Source organism: Trachinotus anak, unplaced genomic scaffold (genome assembly GCF_046630095.1).
Source record: "Trachinotus anak isolate AG129_WGS33_773 ecotype Australia unplaced genomic scaffold, CSIRO_AGI_Tana_v1 ptg000028l, whole genome shotgun sequence".
NCBI classification, from domain to species: domain Eukaryota; kingdom Metazoa; phylum Chordata; class Actinopteri; order Carangiformes; family Carangidae; genus Trachinotus; species Trachinotus anak.
In genome coordinates this window covers 12,322,501-12,336,389 of record NW_027273879.1, presented here as the reverse complement: position 1 = coordinate 12,336,389, position 13,889 = coordinate 12,322,501, and the positions used below count along the sequence as shown (strand labels likewise).

General features: G+C 43.5%; 1 protein-coding gene across 1 annotated transcript; it reads left to right on the top strand.

The window, feature by feature from the left end:
* Nucleotides 1-4,556: 4,556 nt before the first annotated feature.
* Nucleotides 4,557-6,559, top strand: nrarpa (NOTCH regulated ankyrin repeat protein a). The gene is made up of 2 exons (XM_071466432.1): nucleotides 4,557-4,727; nucleotides 4,935-6,559. Exon 2 carries the CDS (start codon nucleotides 5,454-5,456, stop codon nucleotides 5,790-5,792), a length of 339 nt encoding a protein of 112 aa, XP_071322533.1. The 5' UTR covers nucleotides 4,557-4,727; nucleotides 4,935-5,453; the 3' UTR covers nucleotides 5,793-6,559.
* The last annotated feature ends 7,330 nt before the right edge of the window (nucleotides 6,560-13,889 follow it).

The window sequence follows — 13,889 nt, the reverse complement described above, 5'->3', positions numbered from 1 at the left end:
GTGAAAAAAGGTTGATGATAAACTGGCTGCATGACTGATCTTTCCAGCAGAAAATGGCTGTTGAGGTCAAGCTGCCCAATTCTTATCTTTAAAAAAAGAATCTCGTAAAATGAGGGTTGAACAAGAGGCATACGTTTTTAGTTTGTCTGTCTGTCTCTAATGATGTATATATCCTGACCCTTTTTTTTTTTTTTTGCTCAAACATACATTCAGGATTACAAAGAATTCTTGGCATGTTTCCATGCGTTTTGTTTTTTTTTTTTTTTTTAAAAAGCAGACTGTATAATGACTACAGTAACATTAAGCTGCCCTGAAGTATTTTTATTGCTATGAATGAAGTCGACACCCAAGCTCCCAAATAAGCCCCTCTCTGTGCGCCCTGTCCCGGCCTTGTCCGGGTGGTCGCAGCCCCTGCCTCTGTGCAGAGCGAGAGTTCTCCGCTGCAGCACCGTGTTATTTGATCCCTGCTCTTTCTTTGCTGGGAAGAAAAGCTCGCCTCTTTCCCACGCTCTGAGGACACGTGGTGCCCGGAATGAATTGGATTCAGAAGCCCCTCCCTCCTGGTAAAACGTCACCGCTCTCTCTCTCTCTCTCTCTCTCTCTCTCTCTCTCTCTCTCTCTCTCTCTCTCTCTCACTCATACACGCACTGGGTTCAGCTCAACATGCTTTCTGGCATGAGTGTTAAACAACAACATTGCCAAAGCGTCATGATGAAAAATCGACATTTTTTGCCGGCAGTTGCACATTTATCTCCCCCTCTGTGTGGGTTTTTTCCTCTCTGGACTCTCCTCTTCAGCAACATCCCGGGACGCGACGGGACGGGACGGGACGGGACGGGAGGCTCCTCCTGTCTTGTCTGGCCCCGGCTGCCCTGGGACTCGGCGCCAAAGCGCGGCCCTGTGCGGTGCGCGCCGAGCCGCCTCGATGTGTCCGGCGCTCCGTTTACACCGCAGCATCACAACACTGCACACACGACTCTGTGTTCTTTTCCTGACGCTGGAAAGAAAACACGCCTTGTTTATCAACACACCGCAATAGAACAGAGATATGGCTGCACAAACAGAACCAGAATAGACCCGTATTATCTCCGTGTGACCACTTTCCATTTTGGAGTTTGATGAGAGTTGGTGCAGCCTCTGTACCCAGGGCACTTCAGCCTAACTGCACAAAACTACTCAAAGACAGCTAACAGATTTCTGATTATCGATTGAAATTATGAAAGTGATTGGCGTGCGCATTTACGCGCCACTGGAGTGCGTTTTTTGTCACATTAGATTGAACTTTAGCTATTCCTGTTCCTCTCAGATATCCCTTTACATAAGTGTTGAGATAATAGTTGGACCTGTGTTTCAAAATATATCAAAGAAAAAAAAATCTGAGATTGTTAAAAAAACAAAACAAAAACGATCAAAGTATTTAATCTCTGCTTGAAGAAGTATAGGCTACCTACACAGCAGTCTCAACGATTGTATCTGGTCTTGGCTGCTTCCCAGACAAACATTAGCAAGAAAGACTCAGGAGCAAAGTGGTGGGGGGCAGAGAGAGGAGCGCAAATGCCACAGACTTTGGGGGAGAAACTCATCCAATCGTAGAAACTTTTGGCTCCTGCGGTCTGTGCAAATGTTTTCCAAGTGTCCAGACGCACTGCAGCCAAAGCTCTGATAGCGGACAGATGTTCCTAATTTTCCAGAAGATGTTCTGCGCCATTCAGTAACCCAAAGAAAAAGCATATAGCATGCATAAGAAAAACACGATAAAAACGTATACTGTTCCTAAAACTACCATTCAAATCTGAAAGTAACCGTAACCCATAACATGTGTACATTCATATGCTGTGAGAGTTTTGAACTGCCAGCTCCAGCGTGCGCATAAAGGCCGATGCTGTTATATGAAAAACATAGAGAGGGACACACATCTGTTACTGCGGCCTACGTAAAAAGTTCTGAGTTGGGTATTCACCGCATTTCTATGAATGACTCAGAGTCTTTGTTTTGGAGCATTTGCAGCTGTGGGCCACTTGTTGCAGAGGAACAAACAAAACTCACAGACTCACAGGCACCTGCAGATGTAAGCCTACCTATAGAAGCATCCAGATGAATCACAGTCACCACCGCGAACCTGTTCTCCATCATTTCATTCTCACTGGAGCAGGCCCTGGAGTCAGAGATCTGAATCTCAACAAATCTCTGACGAGCCTGCACGATTATGTGGTGGCCAGAAGGTACCCTCGTTTCTGATTGGCTGGGAGGTGTCAGGTTAAATCGCATGGTAGGCGATACTAGGAAACCTTTAACCATATCTCAGGCCGACAGTTAAACCACGGATCTAGATTTCATCTGCATGATAAATTCGCCTTAGCAACAGTACAGGTGCACATTGCCACTTCACTCACCGGTGAAACTAACTAGGTCAAGTCAGGTTTATTTAGGCTGTATAGCCCTAAACCATGAAATATTTTTACACTCTGAACACTCTCTATAGAAAATAATGAACCCAAACGTTCCGGTTTGATTCACATGATCGATTAGATCTTTAAAAAAAAAAGACAGGTCGAATTCATTAGTGAGTGATGAGGTGCACCGACATATAATAATTATAATAATATAACAAATAATAACCAAGGATAATGGAAGATTAGGACATAGTAGTCTATACTATTAGATCCTCTTTAAAGTTTGTTTATAGTTGTTCAGCCCATGGTTCCTCTTTGTGGGAAGCAAAACTACTTTAGCTGTGGTTACCTGTAGCTCAACAAACAAACTTGTGCATTGTCTTAGAAACGTGGTAAAATGTTTACTTTCAGGCGCCCCAGATAACGCACTCCCACCGTGTCCGTGCAAGAATAAATGAAACTGGCTCTATCTAATACCATCGCTGTAGTCACGATTTCAGTCATATTTTCGGTGGGTTTTATTATTTTTATTTTTTTTTAGATGAAGTAAAGTAGGTTGTGACCTTCATGTGTGGGATCTCTGTCTCTGTCTCTCCCACACTGACGCGCAGGCCCGGCGCACAAACGCACACTCATGCAGGCAGATGCAGCCACAGACGTGCGCCAAATGTACAGTTCAGAGTGTGGGAAAAAGAGGACAGTGTGAAACCCGCCAAACCATCAGAGCGGAGAGCGCTTTATAAAGTGTTACACAGATGACTGCAGGGAGACTGCAGCAGCCAAACGGAGCCGAGGGAGGCTGAGGTGTACCTGTGTGGTTTCCACACATTGAGCTCTCTTTCCATCCATCTGTCCATCTCTGCCACTTTCACATGCATTCTTTCTGTCGAGCTGTGCTCCTATCTATCTCTGTATTTATCACCACCTTTCTCTCTCTCTCATGCACACACACACACACACACAGGCGCCCAGTTCCCACGGTGGCGGGGGCAGCTGAGCGGCGTGTCAATCTGCGCACAGCGTCACCTCTTTTCACTTGCAAAAAGGAAGTAGCGCAGGGCTTTTGTTATTTGAAGTCCCACCGTCTCGTTACTTAAAAACAAGTGGAATATATCCGCAGTTTATGATTTAAACAGCCACCTATAATCTCCTCCTCGGAGGTGTTTTTAAATGGAGCGGTACGACTGACTCAGAGACCGCCGGCCCCCCTTTTGGTCCAGCAGAGACTTTTTGGCTCTGACGTTATAAAATATGAAAAGACGCGTTCACACCAGTCACTGTTAAAACTACATGAGGCTGTGTCTTCCTTGAGCATTTACCCTTCAGGGAAGGAAACTGTTTCAACTTTATATGCACCAGTGCCATTTGGATCTAACTCCAGGAGAGATCCATACATTTTTATTTCATTTCACATTTGTGCACAAATGAACTGAGGTCTTAGATGTTCACTGTCAGTCAGTCAGTCATTCGTGTCAGGGTCACACTGCAGAGAAAGTTGGGTTTCATAAAGCTCCAGCAGCAGCACATACTGCACTGTAATGTAACTGTAAACCGCAACTTCTCCAGGACCTTCTTCTTTTTTTTTTTTTTACTTAAAAATAGTGGGATATTTTTTTTGTTCTTGTAAGAAGAGAAATGTTACTGTTTTCCCTGATCCTTCACCTGTTGTGTGAGTCAAAATAAAAGTGTGTCGTCATATTTTAATAATGCGTAAAATATGTCATAGATCATAGATGTGTTTTCATTTGGTTTAGTTTTTAGCAGCACATTTGCTCTGCATCAGTAAAAATCCTCGCTGATGCTATACCGGCCATATACATCCCTGTCAGTGGGACTTGACTGACTTTTTGTTTCGAGTTCCTGTCGATGATAATCCAGTGGATGATCCTTTACAAAGTGCCCGTTTTCTCAGCAGTTTCCAGCTCTGACAGCACCATGCCTCTGGCTGTGAGTCCACTTCCTGGGGTCGGCTTCAGGAGATCGGATATAGGCCTATGGAGCTCACCATAATATTGCTGCGGGCGGCTTGTTTAATATTTCTGCGGCAACATTTGCCCCCCCTCAGAAGACCACGCCCCCTCCCTGCAGATTCACAGAGCACTGGTCCCCTCCCACTAACCGAGCCGGCAGCCTATAACCTCCCCGGGTTTCCGCCCATTCCTCCACAGTTGATTCTTTGGGAAGGTATTGTCATGCATATAAAGGACGCGTAAAATATTCCCCCGGAGCGCAGCGCAGGGCAGAGACTCACACGGACCGCACGGAGGACACAGACCGGGCCACACGGTGGATTTCTATCGTTGTCGTCGCTACGGACCCGTCCATCTGTCAGAGGTAAGTCCCACATCTGAAACGGATTACATTCCAACATATGTTTAATGGCAAAAATCAAGCAGTGTATGCGTGCGTAAACGTGTGCGCACGGAGAAGTCCTCGGTCATTCCTGGATGTGGCGGAATGTAGGGTCTCTCTCACAGTTTGTAGGTGTGGAATCGGGATTCATGCGGACTTTTCTTGTCTTTTTTTTTTAATATTTCCCAGACACCCTGGCCACCTGAGCAGCGACATATAGCCTGGACGTGTAGCCAGGAACCAAGTCGGACCGTTTAAGGAAAACCTGCGGGGACCCAGCAACGAGGAGGCTGCTCTGTGGAGATAGTGGTCTGACTTCCAATTTCCCCAAAGTGAAGTCGGAGGCGTCTGTCTTCTCCATCCCCTGCGATAGGCTACCTGCTGCTGCTACGGAGGGGAAACTACATCTAGGGGCCCCTGGATCGCATGAGAGCACCCTTCAATGTTTTAGGGATTTTAGGATCTCTCAAATATTAACTTTTTTGCACACCGAGTGTGTTATTTTCTCTCTTGTCCTTTTTGGGATATATACAGTGATCTTTCCCCCCCCCCTTTTAGTACTTTAAAGTGCCTTAATAGCTGGTTATAATCCAGTGTAACTGTGGCATTGTTACCAGACCAGAGACGCTCAACAGGGAGAAGACATTATTATCAGCTTTAGAGCCCAGGCGGGATTACTGGTTCCCCACCATCCAGCGAGCTGCAACCATGAGCCAGGCGGATGTGTCGACTTGCTCCGCGCCGCAGAGGGTTTTCCAGGAGGCGGTGAAGAAGGGCAACACCAAGGAGCTTCACTCGTTGCTGCAGAACATGACAAACTGCGAGTTCAACGTCAACTCCTTCGGGCCAGAAGGACAGACGGCCCTCCACCAGTCCGTTATTGACGGGAACCTGGAGCTGGTAAAACTGCTGGTGAAGTTTGGCGCAGATATCCGGCTGGCCAACAGGGAAGGGTGGAGCGCTTTACACATCGCCGCCTTCGGGGGCCACCAAGACATTGTGCTATACCTCATCACCAAGGCCAAGTACTCCTCTGGCGCCCGGTGATCTGTCTCTGCTGTCAGGTAAAATAAGAAAAATAACAAATAACAAAACAACAGCAACAAGTGGAAAATAAAACTGCAACACACGGGAAAGCCAGGCTCTTTAAAAAAAAAAAGCAAAATAAACTGCCATTGTCTACATAGTTGTGCCAAATTATATAAAAAAAAGGAAATACAAAATAGGCCTGCACAATAATCTTCCCTCACTGTAAACCAAACGCCCCCCCCCCCACCCCCCACCCTCCTGCACTCCTGAGTGAAGCCACCACATGGTTCATACACAGCGCTTCAACACGACTCTTTAACAAAAGAAACGCCATTTCGGTGAGTTTGTTGGTACTAAAGCTTTCCTCTTGAATGTGTATACTCGATCGTGTCGTCCACTATAAAAGAAGCCAGTCTCTGTGTATCACATGTGTGTGTGTGTTTGGACTCCAGAGTGCAGATGGCCCAGTTTTTGTTTTTTTTTTTCTCTCCTCTTATCCATGACCTCCCATCCTCAGTACAGTTGAATAGTTTCTTTGAGGGGGGCTGAGGGGGGGGGGGGGGGCAGGCGCAGATTTGACCTGTTGCTCCTCATTGTTCACTCGTAAAACCCTTTTTAAGTTATTTTATATGAAACACGGCACTTGATGCTATATGGCTGCATGCTGGAATATCTGAAAGGGAAGACACATGAACAAGAGAAGAAGGGTTGCCCTCTGTTGGCTACCGGTGGTCTATTTTCTTTAATAAATTCATTGATTCATTTTTTTTTTTTTTTTTTTTTTACTCAAAGAGCGGCATTATGGCTATCCAACACGCTTTTCAGATGTGTAATCATTATGTAACAACAACTGACTTCATCATTGTTGTGAAGTACTGTACACAATAGCTTTACTTTGTTTCTTTGTGTGTGTGTGTGTGTGTGTGTGTGTGTGTGTGTGTGTGTGTGTGTGTGTGTGTGTGTATTTTTTTATTTTTTTTTCTCAAGAGAAAAGAGACAGTAGCTGATTGCGCTGTGCCTGCTGCGAGCACATCTTGCCATGCTGGCGTCCAACTTTTTCAGGCCAGTGCGACCACTTTGCCAATGGTCATTGTGTTACTAAAAACCGCTGCTTTCGCTTTGTATCAAAAAAAAAAAAAAAAAAAAGAGTCGCATTTGGAATTCACTTTATAATCTCCTTTCAGTATTTTATTAACATCCTAGTCATCACTGTGAAAGCAGGCTGGGTTTTTTTTTTTTTTATTTATGAAGGTACATTGAGAAGATGCATTTTTGAATATGTTGTGGTTCTTCTTAAACAAAAAAAAAATCTATGAGTGTGAGAATATCTAGGGTGACTCAAGCTGCTTCAGACTCGTAGTATAAACTGTCCCGTGTGTGGAGGTAGACCTGCCACTCTTCCCCACCCCACCCATACCTCCCCAACCCCTGTTATAGCCTGTTGACCCTCAAGAGGACTTTCTCCCCCTCCCATTAAAAGGACTTTGTTTGGTTGCCTTTTGCCAGCTACCTCGACTATAAAGTATTCTCAAGTTGTTCAGCTCTCTCTCCACTCTGCCACGTTGTTTGGAGTCTGAAGAGATTCACAATTTGTCTGTGATCATCCGCATGCCAGTATGCTTTTTTTTTTTTTTGCTATGTAGCCTGACAGATGGACTTCAATACAGAAGATGCAATGAACCCATCCCTGCATCCTCAGTCGGGACAGTTTATTTTACACTACAACCAAACCAATTCTGACAAGCAAAGCATGATTTTGCCTTTTTCTGCAAGGGAGTCTGTGGTTCTCTCTCTCTGTCTCTGTCACTGCCGTTGTTGCATGTTTTCCCTATAAGGCTCATCTCTCTCTCTCTCCCTCTCTCTCTTTCTGTCTCTCTCTGTCTCTCTCTTTCTCTCTTCATCAGCCTGTTTGGTCGTTTTTTTTTTCAGTCATATAAAAATGGAATTGTATCGCATGACTTATAAATGCAGGGAGTTTTATTGCACAAAAAATGCGGAGCCTTGTGCGCCCCCAGTGTTTGTAGGGGTAACTGCAGGAGCCAAGGCTTTGGAATAGTTACTACTACTGAGCAGGACCCTAATACTGTTGGACGATGAAGACTTAGAAAATAAAACACATGACTGTTGCAGGATGTCACAGAAAAGGAAAAAAAAAAAAAAAAAAGAGAGAGAGCATTTGGTTCCACAAGCTTGCCTGCTGCATTTTGAAAGTCATGGCACCCTAACATTTGTATCAATGCTGCTTGTATGTTTCTTTTTTTTTTTTTTTTGTTAATGTTGATATTATTTTTTTAAAAAGCCTACTGCTCAAATGGCCAACAGTTGTATAGAAGCTTCACAGCAGCACTGGTTCGCCTCATGAGAAGCTGCTGAGTGTGTGTTTTTTTTTGTAATTAAAGTGTGAGTGTTTGTGTTTGTGTGCTTCTTGTGAGGCTCCAAGCTGCTGTGTTAAACAGTCATCCAGACTGAGAACTTCCCATTTTAAACCTGGAACAACCACAAGTAACTGAAGCGATAGATCCATACATCAAGGTATAGATTGGTATCAGACAACAAATGAAATATGCATCGCTTGTCTTAAACTTGATGTTTTTTTTTCTTTTCTTTTGTTTTTTTTGTTTGAATATTGCACTGATGACTGTTGTTGAAAAGTTGGCTTTTATGTGTCAACATTTAAATTTTTTTCTGAATAGAAAAAAAACAAACACATCAAAATACTATTGTATAAATATATGCTCCAGGTGATAATGTCCTAATGTGTGTGTTACTTTGTGAAAAAAACATGATGTTTTTTTTTGACAAAGATGCGTGTATCTCTGTGATTGGGTGTATGTATATATACATATGGATATATATATCAACTCTGATGATGATGATGATGATATCTTGGGGCACTTTCTTTTCTGAAGTGCTGTCTTCCTGTTTTTTTTGAAAGGGGAATAATACATTTGATGGTAAGATCATTGTAACATGATTAAAAATTGCACGGTTGTGTGGTTGTTTGGCTTACCAGGGTCATAACATTTATGACGTGAGGAGCCAGCTGCCGGATTGGTGTACATGAATGAGATGATTTTTTAATAAAAATAAAAAAAGTGCTGACTTCTTTGGACCAAGTTGTGTTTCTGGTCTTGCTTCATTTCAAGCAAGGGGAAACAGCTGATTTTTCATGAGTGATGCAGATGTTCCATCATGTTTCATTTTGGATTTTATTTTTTGTTTTGTTTTGTTTGTATTCTTTTATTTTTGAACGTTTGTAACACTGTGATGATGACGTGATGTCATGTGGAGATGAGTGCTGTATTATTTTTGTACGTTTGTGTACAAGCCAGTAAAGAAATCATTAAACTCAAATTCACCGTGTATGCATACGTTTCTTCCTCATCTCCCAAGCAAAAGCTACGTTTTCTGCGGCTCAGGCTCCCCTCCTCCTCCCTCCTGCATTTTTCATAGAAAAGGTTGGTTTGGGAAACACCCTCCTCCTCTCCCTCTCTCTCTCTCTCTCTCTCTCTCTCTCTCTCTCTCTCTCTTTTCCCTCCCTGTCTTCCAAGCCGGGCCCAACCCAGATCCCCATTCTCTCCTTTTGTCATTCATCTGGCCTCATCCTTTCACTGCTGGGATAAAAGAGCCCAGTGCATTGTGGGTAGGCTCAGTTTAAAGAAGGGTCCCCTCCCCTGTGTGTGTTGTGGGAGAGCCGGTTTTATGTTACCCCCACACACTCAAAAACTTTCCAACACACACTCTTCTCTTGTGCCCTCTTTCGAACGATTAAGGCTGAAGCTTTGCACCACAATTCGGCGCTCTGCTAACAACCTGCTTCTGCCTCTCACTCTTTGCTTTTGCCTACGCCCGCGTATGTCTTGCTCTCATTATGTGTGCTCTTTTTCTCAAACGCTCCTCGTTTCATTCATCTCACAACAGTTCATTCAATCAGCTGCTCGGGGCTCCACATTAGCAGCCACTTTACTGGAAGGGAACTAAACCTGTTGCTGCTTGTGATTTTTTTTTTTTTTAAATGTCTATTTTTGTGTGTTTTCTTGTGAAATATGTACTTTGAAGCCTCCTGGCTTGCTGTAATGCTGCATGAAATGGCCCTGAAAATGGTTGGTTAAACTGTTAACCACTCACACTTCAATTGGACCAGTCATGAGTCAAAACGGTTGGAGGTTGGGGGGGGGGGGGTGCAAAAAGGTGAAGAAATACTGTGTGTGTGTGTGTGTGTGTGCGTGTGTGTGTGCGCATTCTGTACTGTCTGACAAAACTTAATGTGACTTTTAAGTTAAGCCTGTAAATGAAGGTTTCCTATCATTTGGTTCATCTCTTCCTCGCTGCACTTGTGGCTGATAAAACAGGCACAATGAGTCTCACGAGCCTCAGAACCTGTTTATTTGCAACAAGACCTTTGATTTCACCAAAAGTTGAGTCGCAACTGATATTGCACGACGGCTGTGGGAGGATCGTGGGAAAAAGCGACACGACAATGCATCTTTCTACATGTCAGACCTGGTCATGTTGCAACATATACTGGGTGTCGACCTGCAGTTAACTGCAAATGTCTGAGTAAAGAGGGGATTGCGAATGTGATGGGAATAGCCCAACGGCTGTGGTTTGAGAGTTTTCATTTCAGTCTGATCTTGAATTTGAATGCCAAGTGAAAATAAGGAGTAGCAGCAGCGTACATCTGGTTTTCACTGACAAGTAAAAGTTCATGCTATTGTTAGAGCAGCTGTTAAACTTGCACTCTGCAGCTGAACCATCGATGACCTCAGCTCAAACGCTCTGCGCTGACCACATCAAGCGCACCGAGCTGATGTATTTCTCTGTGAGATACAAACTCAAAACCAGGAAAGTTAGCTCCTCTAAACACCAGCCCCTTTGTGTTTTGAGACCGTGGCAGGCCGAACGGGCTATCTGGCTTGCTGCTTGCTTGTCCTTTCCTCCCTCCCTCCCTCTCTCTATCTCCCTCCCTACCTCCCTCAGTACCCCCCCCCCCCAGTCTCTCACTTCTGCAGGATGTTTTTGTTGAGCTGGGTTCCCATTGTTCACACACTGAGTTGGCAGGCCTCCCAGGGTTGCTGCTGGCTGCTAGGCCCCCTAATAGGTTCTTCATGTGCCTTGGCTTTCCTTGCTTGTCTTGGTCTGGCCTTTGCATGGAGCAGCCTGCTTTAGCGAGCCAGACAACACAAGGCATTTTGGGAGGAATTTTGCAGAGAAGACAGAAAAATCAGATGAAGAACTGTTTGGGGAATTGTATCAAGTCCAGAAAACTTGGGAGAGCAGCATCAAAATCACTTTTTTAAAAACATGAACAGGCCAAACTGGCAAATACCACTGGTTACAGTCCTGTGTATGTGTTTATATTGTCTGTTTTTGTATTTCACAGATAAATGAGAGTTAAATGTTATTGGTGCATTAATGTTACAGCAGCTCAAGAGCATCTGTGTGATTATCTTTCATCTCTGTTCAAAAGACCATTGTTCAGTGGCTCATAAAATATTCATACCCATGCTTACAGCCCTCATTTGAAAGGTTACACTTGATCTGTAAGACACAAGATTAACAGAACATCTTGTGATATGTGTAAAATGCAATTTAATTGGTTTGGCAACACCGAATTCCTCATTTTATAACGGCTCTTCTTCAACCTGTCTGCAGTGATATGGGCTCTAATTGTGAGATCCTGTGTGTGACTTCCTCAAAGTGCCTTCGTACTGACACTATTGCTTTCTGATTGAGCAACAATGTACAAACAGTTTGAATTAGATTGGTCTTATATTTAGGATGAGAACAGATATGAGGAACCTTTAAAGTTGCTACAGGAATATATTGAGTGATGTCAACCATGTAAAGAGGAACTATAGGAAACGTTTAACAGTTTTTCCAGTATCTTGAACTAGGCTTAGTTGTGTTTTTGTTGCCCTCCTTGATGCTGTTAAAATGACTTCAGGTGACTCAGCATGCTTGGGAAAATAATGTTATAATATTTAATTATATTTATCCTTGTGGCAAGATTTTCTATTTGCTACTTGAATGCACTGGGCACAGTCTCAGCTTCTAGAGCTTGTTGGCTTTCAGTGTTTTCCATGAGGACATTTGAGAAATGGTTGATAACTATAACCATGTGGGTTCAAAGTCACCTTGTCAGAACTGGGTTTCTTCCAAATCATGACAACATTGAGGCTTAGATGATGTTTGAGATTAAAGCTTTAAAGCCTCTATGCATCTGAAGTCCAATGCACAAGTGTTTTCAGTTAGTTTGCCTGGGTCGAACTCTTCTCAGGATCGTGTGGGCACATACAAACCACACTTGACTGGCATCTACCCCCAGAATGACGATGTACACTGTTGTCATTCTTATCAGTGCAGATCCTACTGTAATAGCTTGTTGATGTCACTTAATTTCCAGGATAGATCCACCCAGCTTCCATCTGACTAGACGTCTAATGAGCCGGAGTCCTTCAAAATGTGGGTGTGCTCGGACCTTTGAATATGGCACTGGAGACCAGCAGCTCTGGTTTGTACTCGGTGCTCTCAGCTGTTCAGTGAATTTTCCACAACGTACACACCTATCAGCCTCATCCTAGGCCTCCTTCATTAAGATGTTCTGATGATTCTGTTACATTATTACATCAAAGAATGGGACTAAATATGTGTTTGATAAATTAAACCTGTGCTAACTGATTTTTCAGCCACAGGTGGTGGGCAGCACAACAAGCCACTTTCATGTAATCATCTTATACAGTTGATATGCTGATCTTGTTTTGCAAACGGTTGGTTGTGGTTGGTGTCCACTAAACAAATGTGAGTCCAAAATTGACTCAGCTTTTAGCTGCTATTTTGGTCCATCAACTCCTGAGTGAAATGACTCTGTAGCCTCTAAACGCTCCATCAGGTTCACCAGCTACAGAGTCCAGCTACAGAGTCTAAGTGTGTCTGTCTGCTGTTTGGTGTTGGCAGGTAGTGTCCAGTGGGTCTTTCTGCTGAAAACAGCAACCTGCAGTGGCTGAAAACGACTTTATAAGAGCAGCAAGAGTGAATTAAAACAATAAGTTGAAGAAGCTAAATACTCATTTAATTGAATGTTAATATAAACCTACCGATACTGACAGCTTTATCCACAAACCTTGAAAAAACTCAATCATGGTGCTTTTTCTTTTTCCTCTGTTGTTAATATTACCAGCTGATCATAATTTGTATCTACTGCTCCTTCAGCATTGTCATTGGCTGTTGCATGAACACAGCAAAAAGCGGTTTGAGCGTGAAATTAAGTAAAATATGCCCAACACACATTGAATCCCCCCACATTTCCCACAGTTCCCTCAAGGCATTTGCTTTAATGACATCATCTTTTGGTGTCCTGACTAAGAGCAAGAAAACAGTCCTCTAGAGTCGTACTCTGTGCTTCCTCCTGTTTTAATTATGTGATAAAATAATTGAGATCTTTCTCTATGACTATAGTCCATACACATGTGGCACCTGGTATCTTAACAAGCAACAGGGTAGCTTGATATAATGTTTTATTTCTCCCCTCAAAAGTAACAGACACGCTCTCCTGCAGCTAAGTTGCATGCACCACTTCAGTTTATTGCAGCAAGTGATTATTTGACATGCATGGAACCTAATAATCTGTACACGAGCTGCAACCTGTCTGATCTGCTTTCAGTTTCTCTCTGTCAGGTACTGATGAGGGGACGAGAGATTGATTATTGTTGATTTGGATCCTGTTTAGTTGCAACAACTACTCTTCCTTGTGTCACATCCCACAGTCTCATTTCCTAACTTATCAGCACATTATCTGTGCACTCATCCTTTCTGACAGTCTTACACTCTGTTGCTTACTTTTTTGTTTGCACATAAAATAATTTAAAGCTCGGTGCCAGCTCATATGCAGTGAAACCAGCCCGGAGCCAAGGATGCTGGTGGATGACAATGAGCAATGAAATCCTGCTGATACTGCACTTTTTCTCTGAAAACAAAAACATGTCTGTCGCTAAACACGACCAGTGAACACCCCCCCTCCCAAAGTCTGCCTGTGAGTAAGAAGGGGAGTAAAAGAAATAAAATGAGAGAGAGAGAGAGAGAGAGACAGGTGGTCAGGCCGTCTTTTCCTTGCCC

Excerpts from the sequence above, each read along its gene's own strand:
- nrarpa (XM_071466432.1), top strand. The coding sequence starts at position 5,454 with ATGAGCCAGGCGGATGTGTCGACTTGCTCCGCGCCGCAGAGGGTTTTC.